This window comes from Humulus lupulus, chromosome 1, assembly GCF_963169125.1.
Source record: "Humulus lupulus chromosome 1, drHumLupu1.1, whole genome shotgun sequence".
Lineage (NCBI taxonomy): Eukaryota > Viridiplantae > Streptophyta > Magnoliopsida > Rosales > Cannabaceae > Humulus > Humulus lupulus.
Genome location: NC_084793.1, coordinates 159,461,732 through 159,480,420, shown reverse-complemented (window position 1 = coordinate 159,480,420; position 18,689 = coordinate 159,461,732). Strand labels below are relative to the sequence as shown.

General features: G+C 39.9%; 1 protein-coding gene and 1 non-coding gene across 2 annotated transcripts; one reads left to right on the top strand and one right to left on the bottom strand.

The window, feature by feature from the left end:
- Window positions 1–4,861: 4,861 nt before the first annotated feature.
- On the bottom strand, window positions 4,862–5,692 carry LOC133823848 (uncharacterized). The gene is made up of 2 exons (XM_062256699.1): window positions 5,324–5,692; window positions 4,862–5,257 (listed from the first exon to the last, which is right to left on the bottom strand). Exons 1-2 carry the CDS (start codon window positions 5,690–5,692, stop codon window positions 4,862–4,864), a joined length of 765 nt encoding a protein of 254 aa, XP_062112683.1.
- Window positions 5,693–6,563: 871 nt separating this feature from the next.
- On the top strand, window positions 6,564–6,670 carry LOC133813025 (small nucleolar RNA R71). Its single transcript, XR_009884075.1, has one exon. It is a non-coding gene; the product is annotated as a small nucleolar RNA R71 (small nucleolar RNA).
- The last annotated feature ends 12,019 nt before the right edge of the window (window positions 6,671–18,689 follow it).

Here is an 18,689-nt window from a genome sequence, read left to right as displayed (position 1 = left end):
TAGAAATGAAAGTCAACTACTTCCGTAGACAAGCATACGATGACCAGGCTAACCATGCAGCATTGGCTGAAAATTTGGACCTATTGGAGGCGAGGAGAGAAAAGGCAAAACTGAGGTTGGCAACGTACCAGCAGCGGGCCGCAAGATACTATAACTCAAGGGTGTGAGAGAGGACATTCAGGGTCGGAGACCTCGTGTTAAGGAAAGTTCTGCCAAACACTCGCGACCCATGGGCGGGTGTACTAGGGGCAAACTGGGAAGGACCTTACTGTTGTGAAAATTAAAATTCGATTTAAATACGCAAGTGCACGCAATCACACAAGTAATACAGTGATAAGTAGATTGTCTCCACAGGGATTGCAAAATAGAAAAAATAAACAAAATAATTACTAAACAACTTAAAAGTATTAAAAATCAAATGGGTTAATTATAGGCTAAACGAAATATTAAAGAGATGGAAATACAGAAATTAAAACTGAACTAAACAAGAAAATTAAAAGAAATATGTGGATTGTAAAATGGACTTGAATTATTGATTCCCCCTACTATGATTATCTTGAACAGATTGTTGCAGCAATATCTTAGCAAAACTCCAAGGTTAACAAGAATTCATTAAACATTCATAAAACTTTCCCAAATTTCATGATATTAATTCTTTTACCTAATTAAACATATTCCTATGTCAAATCAAATTAAAGAATGCAATTTCAAGGTTCAATTATCAAAAGTTACACAAGGCAAATAACACATCCCTATGTTACTTACTAACATAATCTAACCTAGATTATGACTTGTGTCATCCAAGTTCTTCCCATTACATTTAATCTTTCCAGCATTAAACATAATTAAATATCTTGCCATTGCTTGCCAAACAACAATAAGAGATTAATAATAAGCACACTTGAATGAAAAAGAGAGATTTTACTAAAATAAGGTGCAAGAAATTACTACACTATAACATAGGGTTCATCGACAATTCAAGCAACACAAAAATTAGTTCATGGCTGAGTTAAGAAGCATTAATCCACATTCAAAACAGCCCATAAATATTTAGATAAGAAATCAACTAGAAAATATAAAATGAAGTTTAGAAATGGGAGAAAGAACAAATCCAAATGATGCTTGAGCTTCTTTTTTCATCCTCCTCCTTTCTTGGCTGATTTTTGGTTTCTTCTTCCTTTTTTCGTTCTGCTTCTTTTCCTAAAATGGCAGTGCTCCTCTTTCTGCCCAAAAAATGGCTCAAAAAATTCAGTAATGGAGGCTGTATTTTTCTCCTCTTTTGCTAGGGTACAAAACCCTTTTTTCTCTCTTGCCCAAAAATGCCCTGCAAGCACTCCACATGAGCCCCTCCTTTTTCTCTAGAATCTTCCTTCTAAAATGCATCTAACATTCTGATTTGCTGCCACCTTACCACCCTTTGACATATCAATTAATGAAATGCCACTTGTCTTTCCCTTATATGCTGACTTTTCCTCTTTGATTCCTGCTAAAAATGCTTCAGCAAAACGTTTTTTGCTCTAGCAAACCTAATATTTCAGCATATAATAAACATATAAGAGCCTTGTCATTTTTCATTATTTTCTTTGGACAATTTTGTACCTAAATTCCTTAATTACTACATTCAGCTCTAAAACACCATAAAGGACACAAGAACACAAAAAGGAAAAGAATTAACTAAAAATAAAAATATACACAAACATCACTCAACCTAAGTCTAAAATTATAAGCTCAAAAGTATGAAAATTAACTCTTTATTAAAGAGTTATCACACCCCCAAACTTAAGACATTACTCGTCCTCGAGTGATGAATCTAAAAAGATAACACAAGACACAAAAGTCACACAAATTGAAAAAGAAAATATTCAAAAGAAAAAGATCAAAGACAAGACACAACAAGAGAGGATAAACTATGCTTTTCTAATGTTCAAAGGGGAAAGCTCTCAGGAATTTTATTTTGAATAAGAGAAGCTGAATTTCAAACTTGCACAAGCTTTAAACCAAACTCTTCAAGAATTAATGTTGATGTCAAAATATGTGTCAAGTGTTTCTCCCTTTAATGCATTCATAGCTTTTCCTAAACATTTTCAATCACCAAAAATCAAACTAGACCTTGGTCCTAAAGCTCACATAATGCCTCCATAAGTTACCTAGTGATCCCCTCTCCACTAATGTAGAAAAACACCACACCAAAGATCAATAAGACTTTCTCAAGCTTGTAATGATTGGCTAGGGTGAAGGTAGGATAAGAGATATTAATTTTGGCTCGAATCACCTTAAACATCTCAATCTTTCTAGGACCTAAATCAATGCACACATTAATTTCCCCAAAGAACACACCACAACAAAATATAAATCTTGCCACTAGCCTTTATTACTAACATACAAAGACAAAAACTAAAACAAAATTTTCTTTTATTTGAAGAGTTACACCCCCAAACTTATTTGCAAACATAATTATTTTTTTGTTTTCTGATTTTTTTTTTAACTTTACTTTGATGCAAGGGAGTGCACTCTATAATTTTTACTTTTGAAATTTTTTTGTTGGATTTTCTATTTTTTTTAGAATGAAAATAAACAACTAGATGGCAAGAGGACAAGAAAAATGAGAATACACTTTCCCCCCAAACTTAAAATCAACATTGTCCCCAATGGCGAAAACAAGCAAAAGAAGAAAATGAAAACGCTCACCCAATGCCTCTCGCACTCTTTACGCCTCTCAACCCCCCAAAATACAACAACAAATAAATCCTATAAAGATCAAGGTCCTAAAGGGTACGGTGAAAAGAGGCGATTATATAAATATATATATATAAAGCTAGGCTAATAAGTGGCTAAACAAAAAAAATGACACTTAAGCTCAACGGGGTGACTATGGATAAGATGCATAAAAGGTAGGCTTCAAAGGCTCAAACTGTCCAAGGATGGCCTAAATCATGTCATCGTTGTGGTGTTGTCTAGGACTTCGCCTCAAGGAAAATCACTAAGTAATTCTAGAAACTTAAGCTCTCACAAGAAACTAGCTCTTTCTAGGGTCTCAAAAATATTATATTAAGCTATGCACATACTAAAAAGAGAAACACTCTCATCAATCAATTGCTAGCAGCATTCACACCCAAAGAATTTAGTTTAAAATTTATGTAAGAAAGACATGCAGCTTCAACTTAGATTTATTATATTTTTGTAAATTTTATTTTAGAACGTCATCAAGCCCCCTAGTTAAACACTAACCAAGACAATAAATATCCTCAAAAGAACGACAACACAACAAGACAAAGCCAAACTAAAAATAGAACAAAGATAACTATACTAACAAAGTACCTTCCCTGCAACAAAACACAAGGCAAATGACTCAAATTTCGGTGCTTACTACACAAAAATCACCAAACAAACATAACAAACTAAGTACAACACAGAACACCCCGTACAAAAAACAAAAAATTCATTATCAACACTTGAGACCAAAGTATAACACATCACAAAATTTCCAATAAGTAAGAACTACACCTAAAACAAAGATTACAAAGAAACAGACATAAACAAAATCAAATTGGGGAGTAGAGTTCAGAAATGCTCATTCAACGAATATGCAGGCTCTGCTCAAGGGATGCATAGCTGGGTCACTCGGTGCTTGGGTGAGGGGCAGCTAGTTGCAGATGGAGATTTCTTGATGAGGCTCATGGAGCACTTGGGATTCTCGCTTTCTGAGCTAGATTCTCTCGGGGATTTCTGGCCATGACGGGATCGGGTTTCTTGTAGAAGGGCGGAGCTCGCAGAAGGCCAGGTGCAGCTGGGTTCTGGGACAGGGAGCTCAGAGTGGCTATGAATAGGGCTCGTGGGGCGATGGGAAGCAAAGGCAGATGCAGGAAGGAGGGAGGCAGAGCTGGGTTTGGTACTGATTTTACAGGTGGTGGTGCTCGAGGTGAGGAAAATGGTGGTGGTGGCTTGGGAAAAGGACAAAGCCACCAAGAGAAAAAGGAATGAGGGCATTCGGGTTAGGGTATGGTCTTAAGTAGCTTAGGGTTATTATTATTATTATTATTTTTCGAGTGAGAGCACGCCTCGTTCAAATTGTGCCTACTTCAAAATTACCAAAATTATGCTTCAGCAAAATTTTTGACGGAACCCCTCCGTTTTTTCAGAAATTTTGCTCCCTGTTTGCTAAAGCAAAAAGTTCGCAAAACCGTCACACCCCAAAAAAAAAAAAAAAATTTGACGAAACCCCTCCGTTTTTTCAGAAATTTTTGCTCCCTGTTTGCTAAAGCAAAAAGTTCGCAAAACCATCAGACCCAAAAATTACTTCCCGGACACCATTTGCTTGCTTTCTTAACACCTAAAACACAAAAAAACACAAAATACCACTCTAAAAACAACATTACAATAAAATGAACTTAACATAACAAAAATTAAAATTAAAATAACTAAAAACACTAATATATATATATACATATTTCTATTATTATTTTATCAATGCATTTTTATTCTTTCTTTCTTTGAGTTGTTGAATCCTCAAAAAACCATAGCAACCCAAACTTAATATTTTTAAGGATTTTTCAAGGAAACCGAGGTTTGGTATTGCTCAACCTCTCTTCCCCCAAACTTTGCTCATTTCCTTGTTACCTTAAATGTTCTCCCCAAATTCTCATCATATAAATCCACCACACCATTGGGAAACACCTTGCTCACTAAGAACCCACCATCACACCTTGATTTCACTAGAGAGTTTGAGCAAAACACTCTTTTCCAAACTTCCAACATTTGTGATTGAGGTTTTCCTCTATGCTTCTTTTTCTTCGGTAGCTTTGGAGGATGAGATGGTTCTTCTTCCTTACTTATCCATGGCTCACCACCTTTCTCAATTTCTTCAAAAGGGACATTTTTTCGTCACTCCTTTGCTATGCTTTTCATGCATCTTTTCAATCAACTTGAAGTTAGAAGCACTCATGGCCAAGCAAGCTTCAACTTCATTAGGAGAGCGTATAGGATTAAAAACCTTGAATGTGACTTGTTCATCTTGAGCTCGAATGGTGAGCTCTCCTTTTTCAGCATCTATCAATGTCCTCCCAGTGGCAAGAAATGGTCTCCCCAAAATGATCAGTACATCTTTATCTTCGTCATAGTCAAGAATAATAAAATCCGCTGAAAAAATGAACTTGTCAACTTGTACTAGGACGTCTTCAATCTTTCCCTCCGGATGCACCATAGAACGGTAAGCTAATTGCAAGGTGAGTGTAGTTGGCCTTGCTTCTCCAATTCCCAACTTCTTAAAAATGGACATGGGCATCAAATTAATACTAGCTCCCAAATCACAAAGAGCTTTACCAACTTCTCGTCCCCCAATAGAAATTGGAATTGTGAAATTGCCTAGATCCTTTAAATTTGGAGGAATTTTATTCTTCAAAATAGCACTACAACCTTTAGTCAAAGAAACCATTTCAAATTCACCAAGCCTCCTCTTCTTTGTCCAAATATCCTTCAAGAACTTCACATCATTAGGAATTTGTTCCAAAGCTTCCACTAGAGGTATGTTGATGGGGAGTTGCTTCAAAACATCCAAAAATCTTTGAAATTTGCTATGTTGCTGCTGCTTTTGAAATCGCTGAGGAAATGGTGGAGGTGGCTTGCTCATAGGCTTCTCTGTTGCATTTTGCTGAGGAATTGCAGAAAAAATTGCTTCAGGATCAGCATTTGACATTTTCAAACTTACAACTCTGTCTTCCTTGTCCACACTACTTTGGATTGAAGTGGGTTCACTGTTTCTCTTACAATTATCCTCAGTCAATTCAAGATTTTTACCACTCCTCAAGGTAACCGCCTTGCAATGCTCCTTACCATCTCTCCTTGGATTTTCAGTATCACCAGGCAAGGTTCCTTATGGTCTATTCCTTAGCTCATTAGCTAGCTGCCCCATTTGAATTTCTAAGTTCCTCAAGGATGCCACTTGGCTCTGAATCACAACATCATTCTTGACCATATATTCTTTCATTAAACTCTCCAAAAAGCTTGATTGAGACACTTAAGGAGGAGGTGGATATGTAGGCTTGTTTTGCATTGGTGCTCCGCTTGAACTAGCTCCTTAACACCCTCCCCCCCCCCCGCCCAATGAGAAGTTTGGATGTTGCCTCCACCCCGGATTATAAGAGTTCAAATATGGGTTATTCGGTTGGCATTTTGATTCCCCACATAACAAATCGAAGCAGGATTCGAAGGACAACTCTCAAATGTGTGCCCATCTTCACAATAAACACAAGACACATCCGCAACTTGTCCCATAGCAGCTGGTTGTACCATTCCCCCAAACTCATATTCTTTAGAAGGTTATTCATTGAAGAAACTTGAGCGGTCAAAGTAGTCAATGCATCCACTTCAAGTATACCAGCCAATTTTTACTTGTTGATGCTCTAGCATTGGACCATTGATAATTGTTGCTAGCTATCCTCTCCAAAATCTCATAGGCTTCATTGTAGGAGTTAGAGAGAATAGCCCCATTAGCTGAAGCATATAACACCGTGCGAGTGGAAGAATTGAGCCCATTCTAGAATGTTTCCATTTGTATACAATGTGGGATCCCATGGTGTGGGCACTTTCTCAATAACTCCTTGAATCTCTCCCAAGCTTCACAAAATGATTCATCTTCCAACTGCTGAAATGACATGATTTCATTGCGAAACTTGGCCTTTTTGGTAGGAGGAAAGTACTTCATCAAGAATTTTTCAGCCAACTCATTCCATGTAGTCACCGAGTCGGGAGGAAGGGTATTGAGCCAAGCTCAAGCTCGATCCCTCAAAGAGAAAAGGAACAATTTCAACCTTAGGGCCTCGTCAATCACTCTTTGTAGCTTAAAAGAATCGCTCACCTCCAAAAATGAAGGAAGATGAAGATGAGGATCCTCCAAGGTAGCCCACTAAATTGACCCACTGTTTGTAACATTTGGAACATCATGGGATTTAACTCGAATTGGGGTGCTTGAATTTCAGGCCTAACAATGCCCGGATTTAGCTCATTGAACATGGGAGCAGCATACTCCCTTACGGCTCTCTCTCTATCATCAGCCATAGCAATCACATTAGTGATATTATTAGCACCCCAACTCCTTCATCCTCTTCAGCCATATTAAGGTGATTTTAGGCCCGTTGTTCCCTTAGTATTCTTCTAACTGTTCATTCAATCTCAGAGTCAATAGGAGCTAGTTCAATGTCTTCTTTCTCGTTCATACATTAAATCACTTGAGAAAAGACAAGAGCAAGCAAACAAGGTCAGCTCAACAAAGATTTTTTTTTACAAGTAATTGATATTACAAAAATTTCTAATTCCAATCTCCGCAACGGCGCCAAAAACTTGTTGTGAAAATTAAAATTTGATTTAAATAAGCAAGTGCACGTAATCACACAAGTAATACAGTGATAAGTAGATCGTCTCCACAGGGATTGCAAAATAGAAAAATAAGCAAAACAATTACTAAACAACTTAAAAGTATTAAAAATCAAATGAGTTGTATATAGGCTAAACAAAATATTAAAGAGATGGAAATACTGAAATTAAAACTGAACTAAACAAGAAAATTAAAAGAAATATGTGGATTGTAAAATGGACTTGAATTATTGATTCCCCCTATGTTGATTATCCTGAACAGATTGCTGCAACAATATCTTAGCAAATCTCCGAGGTTAACAAAAATTCATTAAACATTCATAAAACTTTCTCAAATTTCATGATATTAATTATTTTACCTAATTAAACATATTCCTATGCCAAATCAGATTAAAGAATGCAATTTAAAGGTTCAATTCTCAAAAGTTACACAAGGAAAATAACACATCCCTATGTTACATACTAACATAATCTAACCTAAATTATGACTTGTGTCATCCAAGTTCTTCCCATTACATTTAATCTTTTCTACATTAAACATAATTAAATATCTTGCCATTGCTGTCCAAACAACTACAATAGATAAATAGTAAGCACACTTGAATGAACAAGAGAGATTTAACTAAAATAAGGTGCAAGAAATTACTACACTATAACATAGGGTTCATCAACAATTCAAGCCGCATAAAATGAGAAATCAACTTAGAAAGTATAAAATGAAGTTTAGAAATGGGAGAAAGAACAAATCCAAATGATGCTTGAGCTTCTTTTTTCGTCCTCCTCCTTTCTTGGCTGATTCTGGTTTCTTCTTCCTTCTTTCTTGCTGCTTCTTTTCCAAAAATGACAGAGATCCTCTTTCTGCCCAAAAAATGGCTCATAAAATTCAGTAATGGAGGATGTCTTTTTCTCCTAAAACCCTTTTTTCTCTCTTGCCAAAAATGCCCTCCAAGCACTCCACGTGAGCCCCTCCTTTTTCTGTAGAATCTTCCTTCTAAAATGCAGCTAACATTTTGATTTGCTGCCACCTCACCACCCTTTGACATATCAATTAATGAAATGTCACTTGTCTTTCCCTTATATGCTGACTTTTCCTCTTTGATTCCTGCTAAAAATGTTTTAGCAAAATTTTTTTGCTCCAGCCAACCTAATATTTTAGCATATAATAAACAAATAAGAGCCTTTTCATTTTTCATTATTTTCTTTGGACAATTTCATACCTAAATTCCTTAATTACTACAATCAGCTCTAAAACACCATAAAGGACACAAGAACACAAAAAGGAAAAGAATTAACTAAAAATAACAAAATACACAAACATCACTCAACCTAAGTCTAAAATTATAACCTCAAAAGTATGAAAATTAACTCTTTATTAAAGAGTTATCACCTACCAAGTTGCCAAGGTGGTGCCTCCTAACACCTACAAGTTGGCACGTTTGGATGATACCATGGTACCCAGAGCGTGGAACGCAGAGAATCTAAAAAAATATTATCAGTAAGACCTCTATATCTGAGGCAAGAATATTATTGCTTTCTATAAACATGCAAGTTTAAGTGTAATAGCTATGAATTAGAGGGGTAACTTAGATGCCCTGGTACGAAGTAGGAACATTATTGCTATAGATACCTATGTACTCTCCTAATTTTGAATAGATATGTTTCTTATTGGCATGTCACACTCCTAAAATCTAACTCTTGGACACCTATCTTCAATTAAAATTATCAAAATGCATGAGAAAAATGATCAAAGTGCCCGACAAGATTAATCTCGCCAACCACTTGGGGGGCAGAGCATATAGCCAAAAACGGTCCTAAAAGAGACCCTTGTAAAAAAAAAGAGAGAAATAAAGAAGAAAACCTTGCAAAGCATCTCTTGAGTTCACAAGGATTAGCTACTCTTATGAACATCAAAAGAGTCAAAAGGTCCTACAGGAAAAACCTCCTAATGAATGTTGATACCTCCACGAGAGGAAAGGCCTTAGGGAGAGCATCCGCCAATAAGCGTAGAGCGGCCACTAAGCTCTCTAGCCAAAAAGGGTCCTAAAGGAGACCCTTGTGAAAATAGTACTATGCATAATGACGAGAAGGACGCTTCTCGCAAGAAATAATAAGCGCCCGCAAAAATATATAAAAGGATGACTAGAACCCAAAGGGTCAACATATTCTTACAAATACAATCAAGGTGCACCAAAGAGGTCACTACTGGTCCAAATAAAGTGTTGACATGTTATTAGACAAATAGAAAGAAAAAAGAGAGACCTATCGAACACCTTTGAGTGGTCTCAAAAGGACCTCAAGCATAAAGAAAAAAGAGAGCCCTATCGAACCCCTTTCAGTGGGCTCAAAAGGACCTCAAGCATAAAGAAACAAAAACAAATGATCACACATATATATAAAAGAAGAAAGTCATTATAATGTTGGAGGATAAAGTCGGCACCAACCACAACAAGACTTAGAAATGTTCCTGAAGAAAAAAGCAAAAATAAATAAATAATAATAAGACCAGGAGAAACCTCTCCATCATAATAAGGTTCGAATAAGCATATGACCAAATCGAAGTGAAAGATAAAAATTGTAGAAACGAAATCTCAACGCCTCCCATTGCGAGCATTCCACTCGGCCACCTTTGCAACGACATGGTCACCGAAGGAGGAGAAGTCAAAGCTAGGATTCTGCCTCCACACTCTGTATAGGGTGCGCTCCACGGGCTTGTATTCGACCTCTGCCAGATTGGCCTCCAATAGTGTGATCTTCTCCTGCAATGCATCAACCCTGGCTTCTACTCTTCTTTTGGGATGACGAAGAGGCCTTCGCCAGGGCTTTCTCCAGCTTGAGATTGGTGTCAGCAAGCTGTCCCTCTAGCTCTTGAACGTAGGTCGAAAGATGATCCTTGTCAGTGTTAGGTGAAGATAAGTCTGGGCTGAATCTATAAGGTGAGCGAATAGGGAACCTAAAACACAAGAAAGAAGAAAGAGACCAATGTAAGATACATAAACTCACCTAAGTAGTGGAGTGCAGAAGGGTCTCCCCAAGCTTCACCATACTAAAATTCTCGAGACCTCTCCACTCGGTCTTGGGGATATCCTTGGTGACCTTGGTATACCTTCGGACGTAAGGGGTAGATGTCCGATTCACCCAGGACGTCCTCTCAAAATTAGGAACATCCGGGTGAGCAGGGATATATGACCCACTCACTGAGCAAGGGGGAGGCTCGGGAGCATTAGATGAAGAATGCCTGGAATAGCCTTGACTAGCGGGAGCGTGAGGGAGAGTGTCAAACTCATTGTAGGATAGCAGAACAAAGCGTCGTTGCATAGATTATGGACCGTGAGAATGAGAATTCATGCCACGATCCACAGGAGCAGAGGAAGGGCATCCCCTTGAGGGTGGAGATAGCCGAGCTGGACGCTTGGATTCAGGAGAAGTCCCCTCAGGCACCCATTCAACATCACCCTCGTCTGAGTAAGGGTCCGCCGGAGTGACCTTCTTCTTTTTCTCAGAGATGTGCCATAGTAGGTCGGGCTCCGAGAGTTGGCTTTCTGAGAGTTGGCTTTGTGTAGGAAGTAGAAGCCTTTGATTTAGGGGTGGGCATGAGATTGTACATAAAATGCACCTCTTGGGCTATGGGAGCATGACCGTTAAGCTTCACTAACGCCATATATAGGTAGCTTAAAGTCAACCAGCTCTTAGGTGCTAGCTGAAGCGGAGCAAGGTCGAAGTGGTTGAGGACCATGACAAAGAATGGGTGTAAGGGAATGGTCCCACCCGCCTTCAAGATTTGCTCGCTCATGGCCACGTAGCCCTGGGGGGGATTATCAGCCCGACACTTGTTGGAGGGTACGTAGAACTTGTACTGTTTGCTAATGTCATACTTCTCGGATAACTTTAACAGCCAGTTTTCAGACACGTTGGAAATGATGGTGCACAACAACAAAGGACCAGAGTCCAACTTCTCGGGAGCCACCTGTCATCTCATTCTCTTTGACATGTCTGCAAAACCAAAGGAAATAGGTAAGGTCAATACAAGGAACTTTACCCTCCATTTTTTAATTCTTGCGTGAGTTTTCCACCAAGGCATTAAGTGTGGAAGCATTGAACATGGGTGGATTAAAGAGAAGGGTTGAGGGGAACCGGGGGTGACCTTGGGGATACTATAGGGAGAGAACGAAGCAAGAGGTTCAGGAGGGAGGTTTCTCTCCATGAACTCCAACTCCATTTGTAGATAAAAAAGATCCACTCTAAGGCTTGTGATGTGTTCATTGAGGTCAAAGGAGAAAGGGACTCCATCACCCCTCAAAACCAAATATATCTCGCTCTCCACCACCCAGATTTTATGCCTAAGCTCGGCCATGCGCTCAAGGTGGCATATACGGGCCCTCCTCAAGGTGTCATAGTCTTGGTAAGGGTTGTTTGGGGGGGACCCCGACTCTGAAGATAAGTGTACAATCTTGACCCCTGGAGGAACGCTAGACGACCCCCCACATGCCATAAAACCGCGTCTGGTTGGTAATGCAAGTGTAGGTGGAAAGGGTGCTACAAAACACAAAGGAATAAGCTCAAAACCTCTAGACACAAGTGCTCGAAAATGACCAACTACGGGGTACAGGGGAGGGTATATGTGCAAGTGGGTGCATATATGTGGATTAGCTCGTGAGGAGCTCTGGCCAAGACAACCCATCCTAAGTAATGCTAATTTAAACCCATTGAACATAAGAAAGGAAGAAAGTGTACCTTGAGCGGGTAAAATCGCGCACTGTCACAGCTGAAGAAATACCAAGGGTCGAAAGTACACGTCTGCAAAAAGAAAGGAGAAAGGTGTTTTAGTCTCCTAACACTTATATAGACGTTTACATATATAAAATAATAATAAGGAGGAATGAAAGCCAAAGTGCCTTGTGAGGGATGGAACCACTTACCTCTTGGAAGATGTGAAGACACAAGTACCACCAAGCTAAGAAAATAAAGTGTAGTAATTATGTTAAGATAAAGATCTATTTATAAGAAGCTCAAACTAATCCTAGTCGTTGAATCCAATGCTTGATCTATGGTAAAAAATGGAGCCAAACACCTACATTGGGATCTGCGAAGCCAAATGATAGGCTCACATTCAAGCTCAAGAGATCATGAGGATCACCACCTCCAAAGTGTGTTTTTATATGCCACCAAAGCAAAGAAACAAACTAGCACCACCTATGCTTTGAAGACACCATACTGAAAAGTCTACTGGAGCACCTAAAGGCACTCCCATAGACTAGGGGGCAAGTGTGGATATCATAATTTTAGTTGCACAAGGCCCCACCGCGTGACCCTCAAAATAAAGGTTCAGAATACAAATAGCCAAGACCAGCCTTGCACCATGCATCAAAGGACTCACAAAGCATGCGCCTCTCTTATAGAGCCTCGCTTTGTGCACATGCCCAGGTAGGATCACCCCTCGAAACTAACGACGCGTCTCGCACTGAGGGTCCCAAGGAAGCGGATATGTCTTGCTAATAATGGACCACCTTGAGCCAAGGCCTCATGAGGCGCAACCTCGCGCTCGCATACCATCGTCTCACGCAAGTATCTCGTGGGAGCACGTCCTCGTGCCACAAGATTCTGTCTCGCCCCACAAGTGTGCGTCTCGCACGAGGACCTCGCGAGGCATGGACTCGCACCACGGTGTCTCGCGCGCAGGAGCCTCACGTACCACGACTCCATCTCGCACGCAGGGGCCTTGCACCACGGCGTCTCGTGCACAGGAGCCTCGCGCACCACAGCTTCGTCTCGCACGCATGGGCCTCGCGCCACAGCGTCTCGCACAAGAGCCCCTCGCACCACGACGTCTCGTACAAGAGCCCCTCGCACCACGGCGTCTCGCGCGTAGGAGATTCACGCACCATGGCTCCGTCTCACACGCAGGAGCCTCGTACCACGGCCTCTCCCGTAGGAGCCCCTCGCACCACGACGTCTTGCGTGTAGAAGCCCTTCGCACCACGACGTCTCGCGCGCAGGAGCCTCGTGCACCACGACTCCATCTCGCATGCAGGGGCCTCGCACCATGGCATCTCGCATGCAGGAGCCTCGCGCAACACGACTGTGTCTTACATGCAGGGGCTTCACACCACGACGTCTTGCACGCAAGAGCCTCTTACACCACGGCCTCTCGCGCGCAAGAGCCTCGCGTACCATGGCTCCATCTCGCGCACTGGAGCCTTGCGCACCGTGACTCCGTCTGGTGCGCAGGAGCCTCATGCCATGGTGTCTCATGAGGATCTTGCCTTCCATTCTCCTTGTGGTATTAGCTTTCATGAGGACCCGAAAAGACTTCAACATATAAGGGGTAAGAGAATAGGAAGCACTAGGAGGATGGAAACCCGCACATGACTAGAGGAGCATGTACATGTGAGGGATGCGCAGACAAGTGGTGAACCTTGTCTACTCCAGCTATGAAATACGTATGGAGGTATGGCCCTGAAAACTAAAGATGACAGACCCTATCCCCATGCGAGAAAACTAGTGGTCGTACTCGCAAGGTACCTGATGTGGTCCTTCCTAGCCAGCTTCTGAAAGTGGTACTAAAAATATAGTGGAGGTACAACCAGGTACTAGAGTTGAGTTACACCAACAGACCCTTGGCGTGTGGTGGAGCCGACCACAACGATCCTAGCACCACTACCATCTGTAGGCTGCATATGCAGGGTTGTGTCCCCAGGGACCACCATGTACAGTGAGCCAATAGTGCTCTACTATAAATATGACCCTCCCTACACCTGAGATAGGGGGAGATTTCTGGGAGAATTTTGTATCCAGTTATTGCTAATGAAAACAGATACTCAACATTCTCTCTATTTTTCACTTTAGATTTCTAGCATTTACATTCTGTGTTCTTGCAATCAAGGAAGTTTGTTTGAAGTTTAGTCAGTTTAAGTTCACTTCTTTTACAATTCAAAAAGTTCATGATCTAACTTAGTTGATGAGCTCTTACTGTCCACACCAAGAACCAAGAATTATACATGTTCTAAGATTCAAGACTACTCAGCTCAAATTCTACCCTATTACACTAAATTCTTCAGCAAATTAAATGACTAGAGCTTACCTCAACTATGGCTGAATCTTCACAAGTTCCAGCTTGATCACCGCCAGTTTCCTTTAAAGAATCCAGCTTCAACCCTAAGCTTCAACTCCCTTTTTTTTCTTCCTTTGCTTCAAAACATATTGAGAGAGTGAGAGAAGGAGTGAAACCGTGAGAGAGAGAAAGAGGTGAGTTTTATATGTTTCCTTAAGCTTCAGCTGACTTCTAACACCTAAGTATATCTCAAATCCCTAAGCAAAAGACTTTTTTGCCCCTCTAGGTTTACTAGTCCTCAAGTTGCCCATAGGGGTAAAATGGTCATTTCCCCCCAGTTCCTGCTAATTCCTCAAATATTCCTAATATCTACCAATCTATCCCATCATCCCATTAATTACCATTTATTTACTCAATATCCAACAATTCCCAAACTATTCTCTAATTTCCCAGAAATACCCCTAGGCCCCCTCCCGAGCCGGGTATTAACTCCCGTTGTGACTATTTCACCAATCCGCTCACCAGGACCGTCTCGAGGCATATGTTGAAAATATATCCACATAATAATGTTGTCTCAATAATTTATCACATATAATCACATTTATGCCCCTAACGAGCCAAAATTACAAATATGCCCTTATAAGCTATAAAGGGCCCACATGCATATATAATACTCACAAACATGCATGTCACTAGTCATATGATCATATTAATCATGCATGCCACATAATCATGCATTAAACCATTAAATCACACATATACCAATTACGCCCTCTCGAAACGCTAATCAAGGCCCTTAAGCCTTATTAGCAATTTTGGGTCGTTACAGTTCAGAACGGGAGGCAACGTAGGAGTTGGAGGAAGACATTCGAGGACGGCATCCGCAATTGTTTGGTAAGTAAATTTGGGGACAAAATTCTTTTAAGTAGGGGAGAATTGTAGCATCTCGTAATTTTACTTAGCTAGATAGTAGTAGTAGTAGTAGTAGTAGTAGCTTGTAGTATTTTAGTTTTTGAGATTATTGGTTCAAGTTGGGATTTAGTTGGAAACTCATAGAAATAGTTATGGATTTTATAAGTTTAACCTATAGTTTAGAAATATTAATTTTAACATAAGGTTTGATTAATATAGCTGGTCCTAGAAATAATATTAATTATAACCTAAGGTGTAGATAGAATTATTAAGAACGTGACACTTGTCACATGCATGTTTATTAAGGATTTAAGGATTTTAGATGAATAAATTAATAAAAGATAGATCTAGAACTCTAAAACCTTCCAGCAGCTGTTAGGATTACGTTTTACTCAGTCAAAGTTGTTTTACCAAACTTCAAGTGTGTTGAAAGTGTGCAAGACCGTGTTTAAAATATCAGCGTATGTCGATATATTGTAGCTATAGGAGCCGATACATCTCCATGTTTGATATGGAAAACACGTCGACTTTGCACGGACGAAACCACGAAGGCTCGGGATATAGGGGCAGGCGATATAACGCCTATAGGAGGCGATATATCAGCCCTTTGCGATGTTTTTTAAATTTTGTGGAACCAAATTAGAAATTTCCCTTAACAACTTAGATTTTCTCCTGAACGTTTTTGACCGAGTTCTGGTCATCTGTTGAACCGAAAATTCAAATTTATTCAATTTATATTCATTTATTTATTCTTTTTAAAAGGGGTTAGTTTCACTCCTTGAACTCTATAAATAGGACCTAGTTCTCAGCCATTTCATTCATCATTCAAACATTCTTCAGAGCCTCAAAGCCGCTAAGTTATTTTAGAGAGAAAACACTAGGGTGATGTTTTTGAAATTTTGTGGAACCAAATTAGAAATTTCCCTTAACAACTTAGATTTGCTCCTGAACGTTTTTGACCGAGTTCTGGTCATCTGTTGAACCGAAAATTCAAATTTATTCAATTTATATTCATTTATTTATTCTTTTTAAAAGGGGTTAGTTTCACTCCTTGAACTCTATAAATAGGACCTAGTTCTCAGCCATTTCATTCATCATTCAAACATTCTTCAGAGCCTCAAAGCCGCTAAGTTATTTTAGAGAGAAAACACTAGGGTGATGTTTTTGAAATTTTGTGGAACCAAATTAGAAATAGCCCTTAACAACTTAAATTTGCTCATGAATGTTTTTGATCGAGTTCTGAGCATCTGTTGAACCGAAAATTAAAATTTATTCAATTTATATTCATTTATTTATTCTTTTTAAAAGGGGTTAGTTTCACTCCTTGAACTCTATAAATAAGACCTAGTACTCAGCCATATCATTCATCATTCTAGCATTCTTTAGAGCCTCCAAGCCGCTAAGTTATTTTAGAGTGAAAACACTAGGGTTTTGGGTTAAAAGCTTTTCCAATCTAAGCTTTTCTAAACACTTGGGAAGTAGATAGAGTGACATTTCGGTATTGAGGTGTAGATAAAAGTTCCAGTCTATCCAAGGTATCCTTATCCTCAGGCTTAATTCATTATAGTTCTTTTATTTTCTTTCAGATCCTAACTTGTTATTATGACTTTTGGTTAGGTGTTTAAGTTTCTTGAAACTTAAGGTTTTTGGTAAGTTTCTATCTTGATTGTTTAGATCTACTTTTCATCTCCATTTCTTTAGAATCTCATGATTCTTATTGTTGGTTTTAGGAGTTTTCCAATCCCGTTCTTGTCTCCAATATCTCAGCTTTTGGTAAGGAAAATAGGTTAGATTATATGTGTTATGATATGATATGTTATAGTGCTATGTTATATATGTATATGAATGTGTTTTATGTTATAGTCACTTGGGTATTATAGTTGCTTAGATAGCAAATCAAATCCCAAGATTTTTATCATTATCGTGGATTAGAGTTATGATTAAACCTACCTCGATTAGTAGACTGAGGACCTAGATGGTTTATCATATACTATTTTGTGATCTAACCTACTTCGATTAGTAGACTGAGTACCTAGATGGTTTTATCACAAACTACGGTAATGAGGTAATGTACATTAATATTGTAGTCCTACGTTTTTATGAATTACGTTTTTACATCATATGTTTTATAGTATCTGTTTTTAGTCTTATGATTTATGTTATGTTTTAGTATATTTTCCTTGTTGGGCATTAGGCTCATTCATTTTCTTTTTGATGGTGCAAGAAAATAAGCTTGGAAGGGGGGATGGGTTCTTGGCATCTTTGGCATGTGTATTGTGAGAGGACTGATTGAATGGATTGCTAGAAGATCGAGGATGAAGTTGATATTTCAAGTATTTTAATTTATGTATTTATGTTTGTGGATGCTCAAAATTCAACACCGGTAAAGAACCCACATCTCATGCCTAAGGTCCCTGGAAGGTCCAAAGCAACCATGTTTGAAGTCCATTTGAACCCTCAAATTAGTGCTCAAAATGACACTGCTCCAAATGACCCTGCTCCAAATGACCCTGCTCCAAATGACCACTCCACCTTGGATACTGGTAAAGAGCCCAAGCGTCCTACGTACCCCAGGTGCCTCGCCTGCCCCGCGCCTCGTGCGCCCAGGCGCCCCACCCCGCCCCGCGCCCAGCGCCTCGTGTGCCCCGTGCCTCGCGCGTGCACCACACCTCGCGCGCGCCCAGCGCCTTGCACACCTAGGCGCCCCGCGTGTCCCGCTCACCTGGCGACACCACCAGGAGACAAGCTTCTCGCGGCCCCCAAGACACCACGCGCAACAGTCACGTCGTGGTCCTCGTGGTGGCCTCCTCTTACACACCAGCCTCGTCCTTAGGGGTGTCCACGCGGTGACCGTGGAGCAAGAAGAGTTAAAATACGGATGGTACGGTGTCCATGCTAGACAGGTAGTGGTAGTACAAGAATGGTACATGGTCAGGATTCCCTCAACATGCTTATGAGATCAGTACCCAACAAGTAGTGGAGGCATAATATGGTACTAAGACAGGAGTACTTTTGCAGACCCTTGACACGTACTAGAGCAAACCCCCACTCTTCCAACACCACTACCCCTGAAACCACTCTCTTGACAGTGTACTTGTGTACCATCTGGTCCTCTGGACCACAATGTATCAGGGGCCATTAGAGCCCACTATAAAAGGAACCACACTTCCACATGGGAGGGGGTTGGAAAAAATATTGTAGCACTACACCATATGAAATACAAGTTCATTTCACCATTTTCTTTCTGCAATTGTTCTTTGAGTTCCCAATTAGATCTTTGAAGTTTTTCTTTTGATAATCTCTACATCTCTATTTTTCTAACTTAACTTGGTTGACGAGTTCTCACCGTCAACAGTTTGGC